Here is a 26,776-nt window from a genome sequence, read left to right as displayed (position 1 = left end):
TACATTGCCAAACATGCTGCGTTTCTTCAGCGCTTTGTTTGTCACTGCTATATTCATGTATGTTTCTAACCAGAAAAGAAAGTTTCCAAGGATAATTCCACAACAGAACAAGATGCCAAAGGTAACAGTCATAGCAGCATCACCTAAAACCTTCAAAACCAATCTTTAGATTATCCCCATATGCAAGTTTTCATCAACAGACTACCATTTCAGAGGCATGTCTGGAATTGTCATTGTTCCCCATATAAATGCTGGCAAAATATAGAGATTAGTCCATAATGCTGAAGTACTAACACATGCTCAAAATTACTTACCCTACTCCAGTTAGGAGTAGTTCATTATCCAGAAACATTTTAAAACATATTGCCACTTACAACATCGTAAGTTTTTAAAAATATAGATTTATATGTATTAATTTGATCATTTCCACATCAATAAATAGAATGATAGACTAACACTAGAGAAATATACTATTTCATCTGTTATGCCTTTGTGGGATCTTTGAAAGAGGTATTCAATTCAGCCTTATCCCCATAATCATGTAAAATTAGTCCCCTTCAAATGTAGGTCTAATTGTCTTTTGCAAGTTATTACGGAATCTGATTCCACCACACTTTCAGGTCATACATGTCAGGTTTTATCAATTACCTTAAGAGAATTTGCATTTCACCTTTACCACTTTTGGTAATAATTTTAATTTTATGACCTTTGGTTACTGACAATTTCCATAGGAAACATTTTCTTCCCTACCTGCTCTATCAAAAAGCCTCATCTAGTAAACTTGAATACAAGGCCAGACCTTAACTGCTCTGAGGAAAGTAATCTTTCTACTTAACTGAATTCTTTCATTCATTGTATCATCCCCCTGCCTGAAGCATCAGCAGACGAGACAAGGAGCTGCTTTCAGGGAAAACACTTACAGAATAGAATCATCCTCGAATCGTCTCTGTATTCACTCCAAGGAATTAGCATCCTACCAAAGACTGGCATCCAGAATTGTACAAAACTCCAACTTTGAATTTACTGATGATTTGTAAAGGAATTGTGAATGCGTGTTCCAGATCCCTCTGCTCCTGCACCCCTTTCAAAATCGTACCATGTACAATACAATGCCTTCTCACGATCTTTCTCCATTTCACATAGCCAGATTAAATTGCATCTGCCCCATGCCTGCTCATTCTACAAGTCTATTTTCTTTGACATCTATCTTTTTAACTAATTGCTACATTGCCAAACCTCTAAATTGTACTGTCTATACTCAAATTCAAATTCAATGATCCTAATATCACCTTTGGGGGACCGCATTATGTACATTTCACCAGTCAGAACACATGCTTACTATTACCTTCTATGCTTTAGCAAGTTAACATTCAAGTTATCACATGGCAAGTGCACTTACCATCACATGATACTGCCATTTTTCAAATAAATCTGCTACTTGACACATTGTCAAATGCCTTTTGAAACGTCAGATCTACAACCACAACACTATCTTTATCAATCCTCGCTATTACTTCAGAGTACACATATTAGGCTAGTCAAAGATGAGTTACAGTCAACAAATCCATGCTGGCTGTCCTGTATTAATTTACACTTTTCCAAGTGAGAATTAATTTTGTGCTTATAGCCTTTATAGTTTTCCCAGCATTGGCCTGTGGTTACCAAGTTTATTCCTTCTTTTTTGAACACAAAATATCAGAGGATGAAAAGATCGTAGTCTTTTATCTCCACCCTAAATTTATATTAAGGATACGAAACTGCTACAAATTTGACCATTCCATCTAAAATAAACTAGCACTATATTTGAAGATAATAAATATGAGCTAAACACAAATAGATGTTTGTACAAAGTTAGAGTTCAGTCCATAGCTAGATTTCTTTTTCAATGTTTGAAATATATCTAGCTTCTTTTCAATGACCATCACAATAAACCAGATACAATGCCTGCACTGAAATCAATGTCATAGGTTCAAGAGCGATCACAGAATGTATAGTGGTGCGAATTGCATTTCAGAGCAAAGGATATACAAATCTTTATAGACTCCCTATGTAGTAAAGAACATAATTTCTTTGTTCCACAGTAACACTTTTAAATTCAACATTAAATAGCTGAAAGTGACCAAGCCTTCCGACAAGAAGAACAGACACACTGGTTTGTACACTATTTGCAAAATCAATTATTTGCACAAGTCATCATGGTTTGGATTTCGAGTAGGTTTAAAGTTGAGCATCAGACCCACACACCTAATTTTACTGGTTGCATTCGGTTATCATCTCGACTTTAGAATTTTAAAGCAGAATGTTGTGACAAAAAAAAATTGTAGTTCTATTGTTAAGTGCCTCACATGGCTACAAATAATAAAAACTTTGTGGTGTTACTTTCTATGTAAAATAACCATTACATCAAAGAATACAACAAAGTAATAGACACAAACAGAAATGAAAATTAGAAGTTGATCAATTTGTGTGCAGTTTTGCTTCTGCTATATCTTGTTTAAATGCAACTCCTCAGGAAGATTTTATGAACATTTGTACATGAATCCTTACTTATTTAAAGTTTACATTGGAGAATCGTGGAAAATGCAGATATGCTATTGAAATACACATTCGCAGCAGGTTGGTTATGTGAAATGAATCAGTTAGGAAGAGACCAAGCCCATATGCATCTAATATTATGATGCACACAACTGAATATCATATTTTGAGCATTACGAGCAGACAGAAACTTTAATTCAACATATGCACTTTCATTCAGATTAGGGGCCTATATTTCAATTGTTGGTTCATACACAGTTGGAACACAAAAGCAGTCGATTGCGGTTTTTGAGGATTGATGCAGAGCGGTAGACATTGTTTACATGGACTTTAGTAAAACCTTTGACAAGGTTTCACATGGTTGACTAATTAGTAAGTTAGATCACATGGGTTTCAGTGTGAGTTTGCCAACTGGATACAAAATTGGCTTGATGATAGGAGACAGAGGATGGTGGTGGAGGGTTGCATTTCAGTCTGGAGGCCTGTGATCAGCAGGGATCAATACTGGGTCCACTTCTGTTTGTCATTTATAAAAACAATTTGGGTGAGAATTCAGGAGGTATGGTTAGTAAGTTTGTGGATTACACCAAGGTTGTATAGTGGACAGTAAAGAAGGGTTTTCTAAGATGACAAAAAAAACCTTGATCATTTGGGTCAGTGGAAGTGGCAGAGGGAGGATAGTTTGGTTAAATGTGAAGTGTTGCATTTTCATAAAACAAAGAAAGGGAGGACTTGCACAATGGAATGGGAAGGCCATAGGTGGTGGTGTAGTACAGAGGGATCTAGGGGTTCAGGTACATAATTCTTTGTAATTTGCATCACAGGTAGGCAGGGTAGTTAAGGCAGCATTTAGCGTGCTTGCCTTCATTGTTCAGACCTTTGAGTAAAGGAGTTGGTACATTATGTTGAGGTTGTACAGGATAATGGTGAAGCTTCTTCTGGATTATGGTGTACAGTTCTGCTCACCCTCCTATAGGAAGGATATTATTAAACTGGGTACGGTTCAGAAATGATTTACCAGAATGTTTCCAAGATTGGAGGGTTTGACTTATAAAGATAGGCTGGGATTTTTATCACTGGAGCATAGAGGTTGAGGGGTGACCTTAAAGATGTTTATAAAAGTCACGAGAGGCATTGATAAGGTGAATAGCAAGGATCTTTTCCCTAAAGTGTGGGAGTTCAAAACTAGGGGCCATGGTTTTTAAAGCAAAAGGAGAAAGCTTTAAAAAGAATCAGGGGCAACACTTTTACACCGAGTGGTTCATATGTGGAATGAGCTATCACAGGAAGTGGTAGATGCAGGTACAATTGCACAATTTTAAGACATTTGGATAAGTACATGAATAGGAAGGGTTTGGAGGGATATGAGCCAAATGTAGGCAAGTGGGACTCGTTTAGGTTGGGAATATGTTTGGCATGGACTAATTGGACTGAAGGGTCTGTTTCCATGCCCTATGAAACTAATATATTAGCATTAATTTACATTTATGATGGCTATTCCTCACAAAAGCATAATCCTACTAAATGTTTCAAGTCAGCAAGAACTACAGATTTTATAAACAAGAATAAAGATCATGTTCAATTGCAACTAACTATGAATTACGAGCTTTTATTTTGAATCAAGTGTAATCTTTGCTGAAGATCTTATAATCTTCTTCATTTGAAACATTCAGTATAAAGTTCAAGCAATTTTCAAACTATGTATAAAATTATAGGCTGCAATTTAAGTTTAATTTTAAAAATACACTTCTGGTCAGTATTGTAATGTTGACAACAGGAAATTTCAAAATCAATAAAATTGCAACATCTATATTTAAGGTAATATTAGGGGGAGGAGAATGAGGAAAACTAACTTGCACTGAAGTCTTGGCAACAAATAAAATTATTAATTATTGTTAGCCCTAAACTGAACTAGATAAATATATTCAGCTACTTACAACTGTGAAAACTTAGGAAACACATTAGACAAACATAGCAATGAATTGCTAAAATGCTACTATCCAACTGATTTCTGAGAGACATGCTTTATTTCTGTAACTCATCCCAAAAAGACTAAACATCTCAATTTAAAATACAGTACTTTCTTAAGGTTTATTTTTCTTTAGTTTACGTATTCTTTGAAAAAGCAATCTTTACTGAATAAAATATTCTGTGGAAGGGATACTGTAACTCCACATTTAATTTTAATTTAAGAAATGAGAGTCAGGGATCAGCAACTGATACAAAATAAACTGTAGGATAGGGACAGTTGTATATGTAGTCTGTGATATCTGTAACCAAAGTAAATTATTAAGTTGCAACATCATTGTTTGCTTTATTTAACTATGAGTCCCTAGCAAGCTTTCCAATTATACAAAATACCAGTTATATTACTATGTAAAACAGTATTATTGGATATATTAAAATATTTATTCAGTTTAATGTCATTTTTCAGTAATCTGCATGTTTAGCTTGCAAGATTTGCACACTGGTTAAGATGGAATATGCTAGTCTTAATAATAGAGTAAAATATTTCTGGAGTAATTCAATGAAAATCATAACATGGGGCAGCACAGTGGTTCAGTGGTTTGCACTGCTGCCTCACAATGACAGGTATCTGGAATCAATTCCAGCCTTGGGCGTCTGTCGGTGTGGGGTTTATACACTATTCCTGTGTCTACGTGGGTTTCCTCCAGGTGTTCCAGTTTCCTCCTGCAGTCCAAAGATGTGCAGGTTAGCTGGAGTGGCCATGCTAAAATTTCCCATAGTATCCAGGGATGTGCAGGCGAAGTGGATTAGCCATGAAATGCAGGAATACAGCAATAGGTTAGGGGGTTGGGTCTGTGTGGAATATTCTTCAGGGGGGTGGGTGTAGATTCAACAGGGCAAGTGATCTGTTTCCACACCATAGGGATTCTATGATTCTATGATATCATATCTCTCAACAAAATGTGGTCTGCGATGTAGCCTTGCATTATAATTGAACTGCCTTAATAAATTTTTTGTTGTGTGAAGGATCTGTCTTAATCAATTAATCCCTACTGTGTAGAATGGCTGCTTATTTAAAGAAAGATACTGTCAATGATTTAATATACAGTGTAATTTCTAAGTCTGAATTTTCTCAATTAGGGTACACAACACTTCTGAAACTACAAACTGCATTCTCAGTGCTAATTTTTGTAATGTTCCAGCCTAATAGAAAGAAATATGCATTACAAATTAAACTTTTTACTTTTTAACAACTGATATTGTCCAAGCTTGAAAAGTGCATTTGATCCGGAGGTTCATATCAAGACCAAGTTCTTACGTTTTTGCAATGCAACTATTTTTCTCGGTTGTATAAACCTTGAATACCACTAGAGAGAGCTCTTCAATTCCACATAGCTGCCTTCCAACAGGGAGCCAATTCAATTGCACTTTAAAATTGTTAGCTTATTCGGTTTCCTCAGGAACTTCTTCAAACTGGAGTCCCATTTTTCACTGACTGTCAATAGCAGATCGTACAAAGATCTACAATAACACATACCATCAGCTGCAGATTCTTCATGATTATCACAACGTTCAGATGCTAGTGAAATACTATCTTCCACAGGTTCTTCACAGCTGTCAGAATCATCCGATCCTCCTACAAAATAATTAAAAATTTAAGCATAGTTAACATTCTGTGTTAATATGCACAGGAGAATTGTTCATTAATATTTGATAAAATTCAATTTAGTGTAACATTAAAATTAATCGATATAGCAGATTTATTTCATGAAGGCAAATAAGGAGTTAAGAGCAATACTTGTGCACACTCTCATTAGGCAAATAGCAATCCTTTCTACTGAATTTGTTCTTAAAATGTGACAGGTTGCATTTGTTGCCCAGTAGCTACTAATTTCAACTGCAAAGAATAAAACATAGAAAGAAACAGAATACAATTTTGCCGTCCTTTCCTGCCCTAAATGGGATGCTACAGAACTTGTTTTGAGGCAGTTTTCTAACTGTCCTATTTGCATGCAAACAAAATGGAACAATTTAGAAAGACATATGCCACTGGGTGTCTAAATCGCCTGACTGTTACAGGTTGGTAGTCCACGCTAACATGCAAATTAGGGTCCTTGACATAAATACAACTCAGATTGGCATGTTAGGTCAGACTGTGTGCCATGCAAGTTCCGTGGATGACAAGGCAGAGAAGTTACTAAAGATAAGCGTTCAAATATTATTTCTGATTCTTCAACTCGGCAGCTGTGACCCCTGCCTCTACAACACTTGTCTTTCTGACAAAGTTTAGCACCTTACAGCTTGCCTGCCAAATTTAAATGAGGGCAGGTTCACAGAATTGTAAGGCCCCCTTTGCCAGGCAAGGTCCTAAATCAACTTCCCACACCCATCTCATCCCCAAAACTAATAATCAACACGATTTACAGTGAAAAGTGAATTTTGAAAATATTCAAACAAAACTTCTCCAAACATATTGCAAAAACAAGAAATTTGCAGAGCCTATCTTCAAAAATGACACCAAGAGAGTTTTCAGACAAGGAGGTAATTTCCATTATTTGGGAGCTCAATGAAATATTAAATGTATTTTTGTCGGAGAGAAAATTAAAAGGACATGTGGCGGCATGGTGCCTCAGTGGTTGACACTGTCGTCTCACAGTTCCAAGGGCCTGGGCTGGATCCCAGCCTTAGTGACCGTCTGTGTGGAATTTTCGAGTTCTCCCCTTGTCTGCAGGAGTTTCTGCTGGGTGTTCCTGTGGTTTCCTCCCACATTCCAAAGATGTGTAGGCTAGGTGGATTGGCCATGGTAAATGTAGGGTTACGGGGAAGGTGTGGTGGTGGGGCGGGGGCTGGGGGGGGTGGTGCTGGTTTTGGGTGGGTTACTCTTTGGATTGCAGTCTCTTCCCACACTGTAAGGTTTCTATGATTCTATGCGATCAACCTGCGTAATGCCTTCACAGGCATGTAGGTTGCTTTAAATTGAATGCAGAAACAGAGGACACAAGTACAAACTTACAGAAATAGTTTTCCCTACTTAATAGTGAATATGAAAAAGGATCTAATTAAAGGTAGTTTATGTTACATTGCACGAATCTAAAGTTACAGACTTGCCAGAGATAGAATGAAGTCTCACACACTTGATTCTAGTGCTAGTCTAAATAATAGAGTTAACAATGGTGCTTCATACTAAGATTAAACTGAGATGCACATTTACATAAATACACCTTTACATTGATATTTATTTTCTAGGTTACTTTGAAAATGTATCATCTCCCATGATGTGTTTTCTCCAATTATTCTCTCCCGCAGTAGATTAAATAAAGTTGGTACAGTTTAGGGAAAAGCAAATCTACATCTGTATGTAACCATCAGAAATGACTGCAACACCAGGATCCAACAGTAGCAAATGCTATGCTGGTAAGAAACAAGTTCAAAGCTTAACAAAAGCATACCTACATGTATTACATGATTTCAGTCACCATTGATTCAGACATCTACAGCACAGGAAATGGTCCTTCAGCCCATTGCTTCTGTGCCAGTCAAAAACCACCACATACAGGTGGTTCTCATATAATGTGATTGCAAAGGAATGGAACTATCTCGCTTTATAAGAAAATCACGCATTAGCTGTGTGACAAACTAATGGGGCCAGAATCATGTTATAACCAATACAGGTAAATAAAGTTTGCGTTCTACAAATAACTGTCTAAATTCACGTTAAGGTCAATTTGCATTGAAGAAACATGAATTATAGCAGGATCGCTGTATTATCTCTGTATTCTAATCTCACTTTCCAGCACATGGCCCAGCCTTGAATGCCTTAGTATCAAAACTGCACATCTAAATACTTCTTAAATGTTATGAGAGTTTCTATCTCTGTCTTACAGGCAGCGAGTTCCAGATTCCAACCACACTCTGGGTAAAAGGGTTTTTCTCATATCTCTTCTAAGTCTTCTGCACCTTGCTTTAAATCTATGTCCACAGTTCACTGAACACTCCAACAAAGGGAAAAGTCTTTTCCTGTCTACCCTAACTATGCCCCTCAATTTTAAATATCTCAACCATGTCCCTCTAAATCTCTGTTCTATGGCAAACCTCCTCAGATGGTCAAATCTCTCTTCAATAATTGACACGCTGCAGCATCCCATGAGACCATTAGACAGAGAAGCAGAAGTTAGGCCATTCAGAGAGTTTGAGCTATAGGAAAGGCTGAATAGGCTGGGGCTGTTTTCCCTGAAGCATCGAAGGTTGAGGGGTGACCTTATAGAGGTTTATAAAATCATGAGGAGCATGGATAGGATAAATAGGCAAAGTCTTTTCCCTTGGGTGGGGGAATCCAAAACAAGAGGGCATAAGTTTAGGGTGAGGGGGAAAAGATATAAAGGGATCTAAGGGGCAACATTTTCACACAGAGGGTGGTGCGTGTATGGAATGAGCTGCAAGAGGAAGTGGTGGAGGCTGGTACAATTGCAACGTTTAAAAGGCATTTAGATGGGAATATGAAGAGGAAAGGTTTAGACGGATATGGGCTAAGTGTTGGCAAATGGGACGAGACTAGGTTGGGATATTTGGTCGGCATGGAGAAGTTGGGCCAAAAGGTCTGTTTCTGTGCTGTACATCTATGACTCTAAGACTGCTCCACCATTCAATCATGGCTGATAAGTTTCTCACCCCCATTCTCCTGCTTTCTCCCCGTAACTCTTGATCCTTTTAACAATCAAGAACCTATCTCAGTGTCAAATACACTCAATGACCTGGCCTCCACAAACTTCTATGGCAATGATTTCCATAGATTGACCACTCCCTGGCTGAGGAAGTTTCTACCCATCTCTGTTCTAAAGCTATTCTAAGGCGATGCCCTTGGGTCCTAGTCTCTCCACCAATGGAAACATTTTCCCAACATCTACTCTGTTTGGCCATTCAGTATTTTGTATGTTTCAATTAGATCCTCCTCATCCATCTAAACTCCATCGAGTACAAACCCAGAATCTTCAAACGCCTCTCGTATGTTAAGCTTTTCATTCCTGAGACCATTCTAATGAACTTCCTCTGAACACACTCCAGAGCCAGTACATCCTTCCTGAGATAAGGGGCCCAAAACTGTAAAAGATATTCCAAATTGTGGTCTGACCAGAGCCTTATAGGCCTCAGAAGTACATCCCAAGGCAGAAGATGAGGTGTTCTTCCTCCAGGAGTCGGGTGGTAAAGGTTTGGTGATGGAGGCCTTACCCGACTCCTGAAGAAAGAATGCCTCATCTTCAGCCTTGTGACCATGCAACCACACGGAATTAATGTGGATTTCACCAATTTCCTGATTTCCCCTCCCCCCACATTATCCCAGTCTCAAGGCTCTGAGTCGGCACTGCCCTCTTGACCTGTCCATAGCCTTTCCCATCTCTCCGCTCCACCTTCCTATCCGACCTATCACCTTCTCTCCCATCTTCACCTACTTATCGCATTCTCAGCTACCTCCTCCTCCTCCTCCTCCTCTTCCCCCCGTCTCTCCTGCTCCTCGGATGCTGCGTGACCTGCTGTGTCTTTCCAGCACCACACTCTCAACACTAACTATTGACTCACCCTGCAAGTTTACTGGAGAGAAACTGGGATTAGAGTGCCCAAGTCTATTTGCACTTCAGATTTCTGAATTATTTCCCATTCAGAAAATAGTCCATGCCTCCATTCTTCCTACCAAAGTGAATGACCTCACACTTTCCCACGGTGTGCATCATCTGCCACTTCTTTGCCCTCCCTCAAATCCTTCTGCAGTCTCCCCGCCTCCTCAACGATACTTATCCCTCTACCTATCTTTGTATCATCTGCATACTTAGCCAGAATGCCCTCAGTTCCTTGATCTAGATCATTAGTATATAAAGTCCAACACTGAACCTTGCGGAACACCATTTGGCACTGGCTGCCATCCAGAGAATGACACTTTTGTCCCCACTCTCTTCCTTCTGCCAGACAGCCAAGCTTCTATCCATGTCAGTACTTTGCCGCTGACACCATGCATCCTTATCTTACTCAGTAGCCTCCTGTGCAGCACCTTGTCAAAGGCTTTCTTGAAATCCAGGTAGATAACATCCAGTGGCTCTCCTTGGTCCAAACTGCTTGTAATTAGAACATAGAACAGTACAGCACAGTACAGGCCCTTTGGCCCTCGATGTTGTGCTGACTTTGTATCCAACATGTAGATCAAACTAATTTACATTCTCTACGCTTCACTATCATCCATTTGCCTATCCAAGAGTAACTTAAATGACCCTAATGCATTGGACTCTACCACCACTGCTGGCAGTGCATTCCATGCACCAACCACACACTGTGGAAAGAGCCAACCTCTGACATCTCTGCTAATCATTATGGCCCTTATGATAACCACTTCTGCCCTGGAAAAAAGGCTCTGACTGTTCACTCTATCAAAGCCTATCATCTTGTACATCTCTATCAAGTCCCCTGTCACCCTTCTTTGCTCCAATGGGAAAAGCTTTAGCTCCCTCAACCTTTCAAGATAAAACATGCCCTTCAGTCCAGGCAGCATTCTGGTAAATCACCTTTGCACCCTCGCTAAAACTTCCACATACTTCCTATAATGAGGTGACCAGAACTGAATATTACATTCCAAGTGGGCCAACTTCCTCAAAGAATTCTAGCAGATTTGTCAGGCATGACCTCCCCTCGATGAAACCATGCTGACTTTGCCCTATTTTACCATACACTTCCAAGTATTCAAAGATCTCATCCTTCACAATGGAGTCTAGGATCCTGCCCATGACTGAGGTTAGGCTAATCGGTCTATAATTTTGTCTTTTGCCTTACTCCCTTTTAAATAGAAGTTTCACAATAGCAATTTTCCAGTCCTCTGGGACTCTGTCCGATTCTACCGATTCCTGAAAGATCACCACTAACGCCTTGACTATTGCTTCAGCTATCTCCCTTAGAACTCTGGGGTGTAGTCCATCTGGTCCAGGCGATTTATCCACCTTCAGGCCATTCAGTTTTTCTAGCAACTTCTCCTTGGTGATAGCCATCATATTCAGCTCTGCCCCCTTACTCTCTTGAATTTTTGACATTTCACAGTCTTCCACTGTGAAGACTGACACAAAGTAATTATTCATTTCGTCAGCCATTTCCTTGTTCCCCACTACTATCACTCCAGCATCATATTTCAATGACCCAATATCCACTTTTCCCTCTCTTTTGCCCTTTATATATCTGAAGAAACTCTTATAATCTTCTGGATATAAGTTTCCTCGCTCATGTGTAAGGTTCGTTTTCAGATGTTTTGATACCATACTAGATAACATCATCAGTGAGCCTTCAGTGAAGCACTGGTGGTATGGCCCGCATTTTATTTATGTGTTTAGGTTTACTTGGGTTGGTGATGTCATTTCCTGTTCCTTTTCTCAGGGGATGGGGTAAATGGAATCCAAGTCAATGTGTTTGTTGACAGAGTCCCGGTTAGAGTGCCATGCTTCTAGGAATTCTCGCAAATGTCTCTGTTTCGCTTGGCCTAGGATGGATGTGTTGTCCCAGTTGAAGTGGTGTCCTTCCTCGTCTGTATGTAAAGATGCTAGTGAGAGTGGGTCATGTCTTTTTGTGGCTAGTCGATGTTCCTGCATCCTGGTGGCTAGGTTTGTACCTGTTTGTCCAATGTACTGTTTGTTAGAGTTTGTACAAAGCATTTTGCTTGTTGTCTGTATAGGGTCTTTCAAGTTCATTAGCTGCTGTTTTAGTGTGTTGGTGGGTTTGTCGGCTACCATGATGCCCGAAAATGGCAAACCAATCTGACAGAACGCCACCCATGAACAGCTGTACTTCCTGCACGAATGCCTAAGGAAACAGGTATTATCTAATATCTTAAATACAAACCTCCCCTGAACATCCCACTAGCCAAAAGAATAGCAGAGCAAAACGGCCGCAGAATGCTTAGAGAAATGATTCATGATGCCCACAACAGACTCCGTAAATACAACTAGGAAATTTCACGCAAAAAAAAAAACTTTGCTCACTAATGCAACAGACCATGAATGGACAGACACAGTACAACAAGCCATAGACATTTGACAGCGACAAACACAGAAAATGAAAAATCTAGACCTGCAGAAAAAAACTTACAAAGAAAAAGCACAGACAACACAGAAGCATGGATTATTAAAAAAAACTACCTGACTGACCTCAACAGACACTGAAAAAGCTGTCTTATTAAGAGGGTTAAATTACAACTTCCAGGGTGCATAGGAAATATTTCTTAGCAACATTAGAAACATTACTGAAAGACAACTCACAAAAGAAACCCAGCAAAGTATCAGACAGACAGTCACACCAACATTAAGCAGGAAAAAGGAAGGAAATACACAATACAAGAAAGAAAAGCACTAGAAGGACTAAAAAATGTTATTATTACCCTATCTGCAGACAAAGGATGTTTGATAGTCATTTTAATTCAAAGAGACCACATTGAAAAGTCAAATTTACTGCTTGCAGATACCAACAATTACCAACAAGTGGGGATAGACCTGACCCCACAACTAGAAAACCAAATCACAGCCCAAAACAAAAAATGTCAGAAATCTGGAGAAATAAATAAGACTGACTTCCAAAAAACGAAACCAGGTGGATGTAACATACCACGCTTCTACAGATTACCCAAAATTCACAAACCAGAAGTACTCCCGATACCCCCCCAGACCCATAGTCTCATTACCTAGAACACCAACTTAGAGATTAGCCAAGGAGCTACAAAGACTAAAACACTTACAAGACTCACGCCACCCCAATCACTCCACCCAGGAATTCCTGAAGACCAAAGACACCAACATAGAAGAGGATGAAATAATGGTCTCCTTTGACATAACAGCCCTATTCACATCCATCAATATCAACCTAGCCAAAGAACTGCTGATTACACGATTAGAATACCCAAAGACGCATACCAAACACCAACTACTTCATCAGCAAGGACAATATTAACAAACTACATTGGCCTTGTTCACCTTCAACAACAAAACATACAGACAAACCAATCGAACACCCATGGGATCTCCAATATCAGGGTTCTTACCAGAGGCAGTAATGCAGAGACTCAAACAAACAGCTCTGCCAACTATCCAATTAAAACTTTGGGTCCTCTACGTGGATGACACCTCATCACTAAACGAAACAAATTAGAGGAAACCTTCAAGGCCATCAATAATACCCTTACTGGCATAAAATTCACTAAAGAGGAGGAAAACAACACCAAACTGTCATTCCGAGATGTTGCAGTAGTGTGAACAGCCAATGGGGAGCTTCAAACCAGTGAGTACAGGAAAACAACATACGGACCAAATACTGAACTACAGAAGTAATCATCCTAATACCCACAAATGAAGCTGCATTAGAACATTATTTCAATGAGCCACCACACACCGCAGCACAGAGGAACTATGAAGAGCAGGGAAAAATCACCTGTACAGTGTATTCAAAAAGAACGGGTACTCAATGAACACACTCCACCGATTTCTCAGCAACAAACTCAAACAAGCAGACAGAACACATCCAGAAACCCTTGACATTCTCCCCTTAATCAAAGACATCCCAGAAATGACTGCGAGACTTACTCAGACCTCTTGGCATTATGGTAGCCCACAAACCTAACAACACACTAAAACAGTAGCTAATGAACTTGAAAGACTCTACACAGACAACAGGCAAAACTAATGTAATTTACAAAATACCTTGCACAAACTTTAACAAACAGTACATTGGACAAACAGGCAGAAAACTAGCCACCAGGATACAGGAACATCAACTAGCCACAAAAAGACATGACCCACTATCACTAGTATCTTTGCATACAGATGAGGAAGAACACCATTTCGACTGGGACAACACATCCATTCTAGGACAAGCCAAACAGAGACACGTGCAAGAATTCCTAGAAGCGTGGCATTTCAACCAGAAGCTGGATTAGTGGTGCTGGAAATGCACAGCAGTTCAGGCAGCATCCAAGAAGCAGCGAAATAGACGTTTCGGGCAAAAGCCCTTCATCAGGAATAAAGACAACACATTGACTTGGATCCCATTTACCACCCCTTGAGAAAAAGCACAGGAAATGACATCACCAGAGGAAACCTAAAAATATAAATAAAAAGCGGGCCATACCACCATTGCTTCACTGGAGGCTCACTGATGATGTTACCTGGTATGGTGACGTCATGTTTGAAAATGAACCTTCCAGCTCAGCAAGCAAACTTACATCCAGAACCTCAACCTGAGCTACAAATCTTCTCAAAACTTTGTCTTCCTTTATATTACTGTCTACCTTACACGGATCTTTAAACTTCTCCCTCCTTATCTTTTTTTTTGTTGTCAGCTGTTAGTCTTTGTAAGCTTCCCAATCCTCTAATTTCCACTGTCCTTTGCCACATTATATGCTTTCATGCTATCCTTGACTTCATTAGTCAGCCATCATGCCTCATCCTCCCTGTACCATGTTTTTTTTTCTTCAAAATGAGTCTCTGTTGTGTCTTCTGAATTATTTCTAGAAACTCCTGCCATTACTGTTTCACTCTTTCCTGTTAGGCTGCTCTCCCAGTCAATTCTACCCAGCTCCTACCTCATGTGGTTGCCTTTATTCAGCTATAATACTGTTACCTCCGATTCTAAATCTTCTCCCTCGAATTGCAGAGTAAATTCAAACATATTATGATTACTGTTCTTAAGCGTTCCTTCACTTTAGGCACCTTTATCAAGTCTGCCTAATTACACACCAGTATTGCCAGTTCCCTCGTGGGCTCCACCACAAACTGCTCCAAAAAGCCATCTTGTAGACATTCCACAAATTTTTTTTCTTGCAATCCACTACCAACCTGATTTTCCTAATCCACCAGCATATTGAAATCTCCCATGATCACTGCAACTTTGCCTTTCTGACACATCTTTTCTATCTCCTAGTGTATCTTGTGCCTCAGCGCCTGACTACTATTTGGATGCCTGTACATATCACCAACCATGGATTTTACTACCTTTGTGGTTCCTCCATTCTACCCATATAGATTCTATGCTATTTGACCCTCCTTCATTTCTTACAATTTATTTCATTTCATTTCTTACTAAGGTAACCCCACTCCCTCTACCCACCCTGACTGTCTTTTCGATAGGATGCTCATTCAGATCCCAATTCTGATCCCCTTGCAGCCATGTCTCTGTGATGCCCACCATGTTACTTCTGCCAATTTCGATCTGCGCCACAAGCTAATTTACCTTATTCCTTTATACTATATGCAATCAGATTTACTATTTCAGTCCTGTATTAACCGTCCCTCTTCTCATTGTCATTCATTTATCCAGTGTGCTTGAAGTTTGATTGCTAACTTTTTCCATACACTATCCTATTTGTGTCTGTGCTGTTGTGTCAAACCCACTTCTGCCACACCAATTGTTGAGCCATGCATTTACCTGCTTAATCTTATTGACCCTGTGCCGATTAGCTCATTAACATAAACAGTATTTTACAAGTACAGAGGAACCTCAATTATCCGAAGGACACGGGCTGGTACTTCATGCAGTTAATCGAATTCCAGATAACATAGTTTAGCCAAGCATCGGGATCTTGCCGAATAATCGAATGACAGATAATCAAGGTTCCTCTGAATACTCAAGTTTTAGCTCACCCACAAAGGGCTGGCCACCTCCATCCTGCATGGATACAAGGAGGACATTAGATTAGATTAGATTACTTAGTGTGGAAACAGGCCTTTCGGTCCAACAAGTCCACACCGCCCCGCTGAAGCGCAACCCACCCGTACCCCTACATTTATCCCTTACCTAACACTATGGGCAATTTAGCATGGCCAATTCACCTGACCTGCACATCTTTAGACTGTGGGAGGCACCCGGAGGAAACCCAAGCAGACACGGGGAGAACGTGCAAACTCCACACAGTCAGTCACCTGAGGCGGGAATTGAACCCGGGTCTCTGGCGCTGTGAGACAGCAGTGCTAACCACTGTGCCACCGTGCCGCCCACCTTGCATTTGTCTGGATTAAACAGTATCTGCCATTTCTCTGCCTGAGCTTCCAGCCTATTTATATCCAGCTGTATCCTCTGGCAATCTTCTTCACTATCCATAGCTCCCCAACTTTTGTGTCATCCTCAAACTTACTAATTACCTCTGTACTCCTCCAAATCATTTGTATATATTACAAATTACAGGGGTCCCAGCACCGATCCCTGTGGAGCACCACTGGTCACCGATCGCCAATCAGAAAACCATGGCCATCAATAACTTGTGATTGAGACACACTACTGCCACCAAGCCTTCTTACCTTGCTAGGCTAGGAATTTACTCAACACCTGTGCTGGAAGATGGACCATGAGTAATTCTTAGTGAAAGAAGCTCTCATCTTCGATAATAAGATGCAGTATTACATCTAAGTAACTATTCGCAGGTTACAGTAACTTTTGGGTATATTATCTCTTAATAGGCAAGACATCGTTACCATCTGAAAGCCATGCAAGATTCCAAGTGATACCTGCCCAAAATGGCTCCAGCTGCCAGGTAGTAGGTGTTGTCTACATGGACTTTAGCAAAGCCTTTGACAAGATCCCTCATGGCAACCAATACAAAAGATTGAGTCACATGGAATCACGGTGAGCTGGTAAGATAGATACAGAACTGGCTTAGTCATAGGAGGCACAGTAACAAAGGAAGAATGGTTTTCTGATTGGAGATCGGTGACCAGTGGTGCTCCACAGGGATCGGTGCTGGGACCCCTGTAATTTGTAATATATACAAATGATTTGGAGGGGTACAGAGGTAATTAGTAAGTTTAAGGATGACACAAAGGTTGGGGAGCTGTGGATAGTGAAGAAGATTGCCAGAGGATACAGCTGGATATAAATAGGCTGGAAGCTCAGGCAGAGAAATGGCAGATACTATTTAATCCAGACAAACGCAAGGTGATGCATTTTGGAAGTTCAAACACAAGTGGGAAATACACAGTAAATGGCAGAACTCTTCATTGCTTCAATATATCTAGAGATCTAGGCATACAAGTTCACAGGTCTCTCAAAGTGGCAACACATTGAATAGGATGGTCACGAAGTCAAATAGCATGCTTACCTTCATCGGTTAGGGCATAGAGTATAAAAATGCCAAGTCAAGCTGCAGCTGTACAAAACTTTAGTGAGGCCACATTTGGAATACTGTATATATTTCCAGTTGTCAGACTACAAGGAGGATATGGAGGCTTTGGAGAAGGTACAGAAATATTTTACCAATATGTTGCCTGGTTTGGAGGGTATTAGCTATTAGGAGTGATTGCACAAACTTAGCTTGTTTCCATTTGAATGTTGAAGGAGAATGTATGACCTCATTGAAGTTTACAAAATTATGAGAGGCATGGATAGAATCAACATTCAGTCTTTCTCCCCTAGAAATATCAATTACTAGGGGACATAGTTTGAGGCAAAAGGGGTTAAGTTTAAAGGAGACCGGAAAACAAACTTTTTTTTTTACACAGAGGATGATAAGTTCCTGGAATGCACTGCCAGAAGAGGTGGTAGAGACAGACAAGAGAGTCCTTGACAGATAGATCAATAAGCAGGGAGAGGGGTACAGACCACAAAAGGCTTTTTTAATTTAGAAAGGCATCATGTGTAGCGCAGTCTTGGTCGGCCGAAGGACCTACTCTTGTGCTGTAATATTCTTTGCATTTTTTGCCCAAAACATCCAATACTCCACGTAGTGGCTATCTTATCTATCAGAGTGGGCAAACCAAAGGATTAGCTCAGATTAATCCTTTAATATCCATTGCTTTATACAAATCCATCCCCAGGCTTAGCTCTTCTTGTTAACTAATTATAGAGAGGTATATAAAAAAAAGTAGTCTGGATGTTTTACAATTCTTCCATAACACACTTGCTTCAAACTTAGAAATCAATAGGTTGCTGGCTTGACAACGGCTGGTTTTGATGCTGATCATTAGCTTGAGTAGCCTGTGAACCAATACTATTGATTTCTCACTAGGTTTGCCCCAGTAAAGCATTAATGGACAAATTACTGCACAATGACACAAAGATCTTATGGCTCCACCTTAAAACTCCCTCTGCTGTATAGGCAATTTAGGATTGTTGCTGGTCTGCCCATCCTTGGGCAACCATACATTCCTGTAGAGGTCCCTTAACCATATCTATTGTCCTCGGTCCAACTATTGCACATAGGATAGCCAAGCTAGTAAGTAGCCTTGCACTGTCGATAAGTCTTGCTCTTTGTTGAAAATGTTTGTAATCCTTTGGATTTAATGGTGGAATTAATCTTTTTGGTAGGATAGAATATTCAGTTTTCTCCCTATCAATAATTCTGATAGTGATACACCATATTGGAGTATATGGGCCAGTAATTTAATGAGCTGTAAAAGATATCTTAATTTTTCCAAAACAGATTTTACTACCTTTGCTCCATACCTAGCTTCACCATTTAATGGGAAGCCTCTGCTTCCAAATTTATCTGGATAGTTTTTAACCAATGTTAGATCTTTCTTGAACTTTGAATGATCTGAAAAAATATTCTGACAACAATTTTGTCTCTTATGAATTCTCATTGCAGGCCACCATATTCATGGATGTCAAGTGAAATTTAGAGATTAACAAAATTGTTGACATTTCTCGTAGAAGTTGAATTCTTCTGTTAAATCTTGCCCATTCAAGATTATTTGTTCTTATATTAGAGTAATTGTTGAAAGTTTTTAAGTCATGTGATCAAGTGTCTCAGCCTCTGTATCATCTTTTATTTTCTGGTTATTAATAACATTAGCTGCATGACCTACTGAACGTAACAGTGCTATTAACTTCTGTTAATATTTGGAACAATTTAATATTTGTAACAATTCTGTATCTCATGAACCATTTTCTCCATGAATTCTTATCAGCTCTTTTATGACCATCGCTGATGTTAAATCTGCTAGGAAGTTATATGTTTTTATCTATTTCCCCTTTAGGTGTTAATTAAGCTTATTACTGTATTTTACTTCTGTGTACTTTCAATACTGTTTTAAATCTGTTCCATTAGCTTATCTTCAATTCAGAAATAGACATTTAATTTAAAACACTGTAAAACTTGCTAGTGTCTTTGTGGCTTTTTATTTAGCAGTCTTGGGTCACCATTGAACATTAGTGGGTGGCATAGTGGCAAGCACTGCTGCCTCACAGCGCCAGAGACCCGGGTTCAATTCCCGCCTCAGGCGACTGACTGTGTGGAGTTTGCACGTTCTCCCTGTGTCTGCGTGGGTTTCCTCCTGGTGCTCTGGTTTCCTCCCACAGTCCAAAGATGTGCAGGTCAGGTGAATTGGCCATGCTAAATTGCCCGTAGTGTTAGATATAGGGGTAAATGTAGGGGTATGGGTGGGTTGCACTTCGGCGGGGCGGTGTGGACTTGTTGGGCCGAAGGGCCTGTTTCCACACAGTAATCTAATCTAATCTAAATTGCCCATAGTGTTAGTGAAGGGTAAATGTAGAGGAATGGGTCTGGGTGGTTTGCGCTTCAGCGGGTCGGTGTGGATTTGTTGGGCCGAAGGGCCTGTTTCCACACTAAGTAATCTAATCTACAAAAAAATCAAATTCTTCCAACAAAGCTTTAAATTGCATTTATTGGTTGTTCTGTAATGATTTATTGTTTCCAGCTTTGGATTTTTTTTTTGTCAAACACTTGCATTTTTAAAATTGTTACAATGTCTTCTAATAAAGCATTTAAAAACTACTTTAAAAATTTCACAGAAGTTATAATTTATTTTTCTGATGTTCCCAGCTGTAGAAACCAAAATGAAAGATTCTTGTCTTTTTTGTGTTCTGTTTGCTTCCTGCTATTTTGAACAAAATGCAAGGTTCTTCTTTCTTCCCTTTGTTGGGATGATTTGCACTTTACCCATCAATATAGTGCATTTGCATTGAAAACAATAAATACGGGAGATCACAGCAGGTCAGGCAGCATCTATGGAGAGACAAAGTTTTGGATCTAGATGATTCTTCCTCCCACAATAAAATTCTTGTTACCTCTGAAATACTTCATCTGCAGTGAAAGTACAAAGTTTAAATTTGTTTCCAATAGTCCCAAATTCATTATGAAATTATGGCCTCATTTTAAACTTTTGCAGTATCTTATGCTTGTTTTCTAACTGCAGTGATACTTTTTTTTAACTCGCAAATATTTCAGTTTTATTTGTTCCAGCCTGTGTTCTGTACTATTCAGATAAGTTTTCTACCCTTTTCCCTTAGGGTAGAAATTTACTGCTGGAGCTCTGGTATCCAATTGCACCTGAAGAGAGTCCTGGCTCTGATCTGCTCCCTTATTGTCTTTGGCTTTTATTATACTGTACTTTTCTCCCCCAAATTTGACTGTCTTTTGCCTTGCAGTGCAGCTGTTACAGCTTCCATGAGCCTGTGCTAGGCATTTTCTAAACAGCCCGTTAAGAGATGTTATTACATACCTCTGGGGCATTTGGGATTTGAACCCAGGCTTCCTGGCTCAAGGTTAGGGATATTACCACTATACCACAAGAGCCCTAGGAGGCTGTGCAAGTGGTGTCCATGTAAGTGCTTTCAGCTGCTAACTAACCACATGCTCCCTTCTTAAAAGGTGCACCAATTTAAAATAGTGCATTTTTACGAGTGGCAACGGTTAACATTGATTTTTTTTTCATACAATACATAGGAGGCACAGGCAATGATGATGATCAATTGAGAGATGAAATTTATGCACCCTTTTTATTTAAATAATTGTCAAAAGGGAAGGAACCTATCACCCACTACTTTCCTCAGCTGATGAATCGGTATTCCTCCATGTTAAATAATTTGAAAGAAGAACTGAGTGTAGCAATATTAACGATTTTACTCTGGGTGGAGAACCTCAATGTCCATTACCAAGAGTGGTCCAGTATCACCACTAACCTAGAAGGCCAAACTGGGCTTATGGCAGGTGGTTAAAAAAGCCAACAGTGAAACATGTACTTCATTTTGCCCTCAACAAACTGTTATACAATGAGCTGTCCACGGTGGCATTGACAGCAATGACATATAGTCCTTGTAGACCCAAACACCTACTTTCACAAAAAGGACATTGTGTTGTGTGATAGTATCACTATGCTAAATGAGACAGACTTTGGATAGATCTACCAACTTAAAACTGGGCACCCATGAAGCATTGAAAGCCATCAGCTGCAGAATTGTAATCAACCACCATCCATTATCTTGTTGCTTGTCATTGCCCTCATTCTGTCATTAGCATAAAGCCTGATTCAATGAGATATGCAACAGAGCACATCTGGAGTAACAGCAGGGTATATCTTTAAGATGGTGCCAATTTAATGAATATACAACTTAGGACAACATGAATGTTAAGCAGTGGAAATAACAATGATAGAAACAAACCCATAACCAACAGACTAGTTCTGCACATTCATTCATAGTTGCAGTCAATATGTAAAGAACTAATGCCAACAGGCGATTCCACACAAATTTCCATCCTGAGTGATGGCGGAACCCAATGACTAAGTAAAAAGAACAAGTTTGAAGCATCAGCAATAATCTTCTTGAAGTACCACCCTGATGATCTGTCACAGCCTCCTGGAATTCCCCAGCTTCATAGATGTCAAATATAGATTGGAAAAAATTATTTCCACTAGTTGAGAGTCTAACACTCAAAGAAAATGGTCTAAAATAGACTAAAGCCAGGCCCTCAAGTATAAGCTTAGAAAAGACTTCTTGCTCAACAGTTGATATGCGTTTGAAATTACCATCCCCAAATGATAATTGATTCTAGATCATTTATTATTTCAAACCCAAGATTGATAAGATTTTTGTTAGTCTGAAGTATTTAGGGATGCAAGGGAAAGGAGGGAACAGATTAGGTCACAGGTCTTATTACCATCTTAAAATGGCAGAACAGATTGAAGGGTTAAACAGCCTACTTCTTTCCTAGTGATCAAATGCAATTGACTCCATGAGAGAGAGGATAGCTACACATGCTGGATACAGTGAAAATATGATTCCTGACAATACCTCAGTTGTAGCACTAAAATTGGTACTCGAGTACGAGCCACACATTTAGTCCTCAGACAGCTAAAAGACTGTCATCTACCTGATAGATGGAAAATTGTTCAGCTAAATCCGATCCAAAACTAAAAAAGGATAAATCTCATCTTGAGTACTGCTGAAAGAGACATGTTGTGAAAGGTTTTCATCCTGCACACAACTGGACAAGTACAAAAATGCTAAAATTCAAACTATCACAACTACTTATACCACAGAAAAGGATGCTGATTGGTTGGCAAGCCAACATTGTTTGGTGAGGCATTGCCATGGGGAAAACAATGAACTACAGGCTCCAAAGCTCTCTGAAAATTCAGAAAAGGTCTAAGAATTGAACATATTACTTGTTTGCAAAGAACAGGCCCTTCCATATGGTGATCACAAGCAAGCATAAATGAGCCACTTCACAAGCTCAAATCAATATCTTAAAGTGGTTGTTCGTGCAGTTACTAAAACATACAGCACTTTCTGCCTACCACTCAACTAAACAGTGGTGTGTATGAATTTTAATGCTCATGAGCATTCAGATATATAAGCCATATATATCAGCAAGCAACCCACTTAATTCCCACCATATCCACAAATCTCCAAATCACTCCAGCACTGATGTCAACATCCAAAAGACACACAGCAGAAATCTGCCAAATGTCCTAAGACAGCACCTTCCAAACCTATGACAATTTCCATCTAGAAGGACAAGGACAGCAGATACACATGAACACCACCACCTTAGAGTTCCCCTCCAAGTAACTCACTATTCTATCCTCACCTTTCCTTCACTGTCACTGGGTCAAAATCCTGGAATTCCCTCCCTAATTGCATTGTGGGTCTACCAACAGTAGATGGACTGCCTCAGTTCAGGAAGGCAGCTCACCACCACCTTTCGTAGAGCACTAGGGGTGGGTAGTATAAGCTGGCCAGTCAACAGCGCAAATGCCCCATGAATGAATAAAGGAAAAAAATTCAATCAGCATGTTCTTTTAGTCATTCATAACAAGCAGAGTACTTTGTACTCAACAAACCCTTGCTCACAGAACATAAAACAAACAGCTATTAGATGTGATTTCACAATTGGGCAGCATTTGATATCTCCCATCTGCAAGTCACAAATCAGGAGTATCATAAAATACACTCTACTTTTCTTGATGGCTGCATCTTCAAAAACACTTGAAACTTATTACCATCCATGATAAAGAACACCACATGACTGACAATCCACCCATCATCATAAGCATTCACTCTCACCACTATCAGTCCACAATGGCAGCAGTATGCATCATCTATAAGATACCCTGCAAAAATTTGCAGAAATTCCTTTGACAGAACTTTCTAACCCCAGACACTAGTACCTAGAACGAGGCTCACCACCAGTTTCCCAATGGCAATTAGAGATGGACAATAAATGCTAGCTTTGCCAATGAAGCTCAGATCTCAAAAGTTAGGGGACAGGAACTATTGCCTGAATTCCTTCCCACTTTATCTGGTCCTCAATAGTACCAGATCACATTTCCTGTTTAAATACTCCCATTCTAACAAATAAAATGAAAATTCAAAAGACCTGCAATGTTTTAACTAATTTAATAGAAAACAAATTTCTGTTGGCTTATGGACAAATTCTAGATTAGTCTAACATTCAACTAAAAAAAATATAACACTACCCAAGTAAGATTCTTCTATGGTAAGTGAAAAAATAGCAGATGGAATGATTATTCTCACAGGCTCATCCATGAGATGCTTGATGGATGATGAAATCAAGAATTACTTTTCCTTAATACTACATGGGATAACTCTGCAAAAAAAAAGTGAGTAAGAGAACCAAGACCCACCTCTAACCAATTGTAAACACCACTTGGATGTAAATATACTCCTTTCTTATTGAAAAGACTCAGGGACTAAAAATTACGTGAGGTTATGATTCACAACCTGCCTGTTGAAGATAGACATCACATAAAGAAGGGTGGCAATGCTTCTGCAAGTAGTGGAGAGGCCCTCAGATTACACCCTAAAGGAAATGGAAACAGGTAGCAATCGACATTACTGCCAGAAATCTGGCCCTCAAAGACCTGGCAACAGTGCCAGAAGTAATTTCAAAACTTTACATCATGGTGATCATCAGCAAACGCATCCACATATCACCATCGTGCATACCGTTAAAATTACCATCCTCTCACACTGTTCAATGCACCATTTCTCATCACTCACTCAACAGAACCCAGAACTCTCACTTAAGATTCAAATACTCCACCTCACTCAATCGCACCAATGCTAGGCTCATACCAATAGACATTTAACTATGACAAGCACATGACCCAAACAAAGCATTACACAACCAATGGCATTCTGTTTTCTCTCCAGCAGAACAAGATCATTCATAAACAGGAGGAAGAGTCAGGAATGGGGTCAGAGTGCGATCTTAACCCATCAATTGAATTCAATAGAGCAGTTGATACACCAAGTCATAGTGCACTGCAACAGTGTAAGCAGTATCCCAGGCTGTCAAAACCAAAGAGAAATGATGTTACTGCCTTAAAATCCTCTCACCTACCTCTTTATCCTTTCTGAGATATGGCACAAAGAGTGCAAAAGGTGTGACCGAAAACCTGCTCACTTTGAATTCCATGCCCATTCCTTAATCTGATCTTTTCCTTTTGCTTTAAAGCTTTCAGGTAGCTAAGAACTCCCAAGTAGATAACCACAGCATACTGACAAAAAGAAAGAGCAACTACATAGCAATGATGAGAAAGCATTGTCCATTGATCGGACACCTACAGTAGCAGTACTTGTACTTCAGAGGCCAGTACTAAGTTGGAATTTGTGATGCATCACCAGCAGCATTTGGGCTGCAGGTAGTCCAAATGGAAAGAGTCACAGAGCATACTGTAGCTATCAGAAAGCACTGAGGAATCCAGCTCCAAGATGGAAAGTTGAATTGCGCAGAGTTTGGAATCCCTTGGAATCCCAAGGTGGGACTTTAACATTGAGGTTAGTTTAAAGGTGGAGGGATTATGACAGGTTTAGGTAATATGGACAAGAAAAACTGTTTCCATCAGATGGTAAAAAGTCTAGAGATATAAATTTCAAGCAAGTGATACAGTGGGGTATGGAGGAGATTGCTCAGATTGTAAATGTGAGACAAGTGGCAGTGTCCTAATGCAAAATATGTTGTCTCTTAGCATAGCAGCATTCTTCTCTCCCCACTGCCACTCAGCTGTACTGCGTCAGAACCAGCCAAACCAGACTGATGACACAATAGCAAGGTCCGCCTTCCACGTTTAGACTTCAAATCCCTTAAAGTAATGCTATGCTGTCATAATGGAGGTCACAGAAGATGTGGCAAACCAGGATAAATTCAGAGAAGTGCTCTGGCGTGCACTGCAGTGCACCTTGTCCCACTGAGTGTGGTAAGGCAGTGAAACCATTGTTTCAGTAGGACAAATGTGTGCTCAATGATATTCCAAGCAGTTTTGTCATTACAGGCTTGGTTTGCCCACATGTTGAGATAGCAAAAGGGGCTATCACCAATATCTAAGTGTGTGTTAGTTCTTGTCCACAAGCAGACAGCTTGTGCTTCTGTGAGGAGCTTCGAATATTGGGTATAGAGTCAACTGCTGCAGGACAGTTGCATATTGGTTACTGCATGGATGGTATACATTAAGTAACGAAGGTCTAGGCAGGATCACACAGTAACTGTACATGTATGAATGGGAAGCCATTAGAGTTCCTGTGACTCCCCAGTTGATATCGTAGGCTCACAGAATCAATTAGATGCACTGACAATGGTTTGCCCCAGTGCCTTTTAAACCTGCTCCAGTGAAGACAACTATCCACATTTGTGATTGATGGTCTCTGCCCAACTGGAATGCTGCAATACAGGGAAATTTTGGCAATGTCTCCTGTTGAGTCTATAAGAATGTCAAGGTCAACAAATTGAGGGAAAGAGTGATCTTTGAGCCCACAGGTAATTAGAGCCTCACACCAGAGCAAAGGCTAAGTTATGTTGAAGAAAATGGAACAAGTCATTGATCACATCTTTACTAAGTTACATCAAGTTCTACAAATTACACAGCTACAATCTTTAGAGACAGCTTCAATTTACATATTTGATTGCCTCAACTTTTTGTTAGGAATGTGAAAATTGAGGAACTTTCAAACAATATCAGCTACTAATTGCAATGTACATGTAATAAGTTGGATACATATATAAAAAAAA

General features: G+C 39.7%; 1 protein-coding gene across 5 annotated transcripts in view; it reads right to left on the bottom strand.

The window, feature by feature from the left end:
* The window catches only part of skap2 (src kinase associated phosphoprotein 2), a 277,737-nt gene that overhangs the window by 229,717 nt on the left and 21,244 nt on the right, over nt 1-26,776 (bottom strand). For all 5 annotated transcript variants that reach the window (XM_043689567.1, XM_043689565.1, XM_043689566.1 and 2 more), the window contains exon 4: nt 6,041-6,139. In XM_043689567.1, coding sequence (XP_043545502.1) covers nt 6,041-6,139 — 99 coding nt within the window. The remainder of the gene's footprint in view (nt 1-6,040; nt 6,140-26,776) is intronic.

This window comes from Chiloscyllium plagiosum, chromosome 5 (genome assembly GCF_004010195.1).
Source record: "Chiloscyllium plagiosum isolate BGI_BamShark_2017 chromosome 5, ASM401019v2, whole genome shotgun sequence".
Taxonomy (NCBI): domain Eukaryota; kingdom Metazoa; phylum Chordata; class Chondrichthyes; order Orectolobiformes; family Hemiscylliidae; genus Chiloscyllium; species Chiloscyllium plagiosum.
The sequence above is the reverse complement of the archived record's forward strand: the minus strand, read 5'-3'. Positions and strand labels throughout refer to the sequence as shown.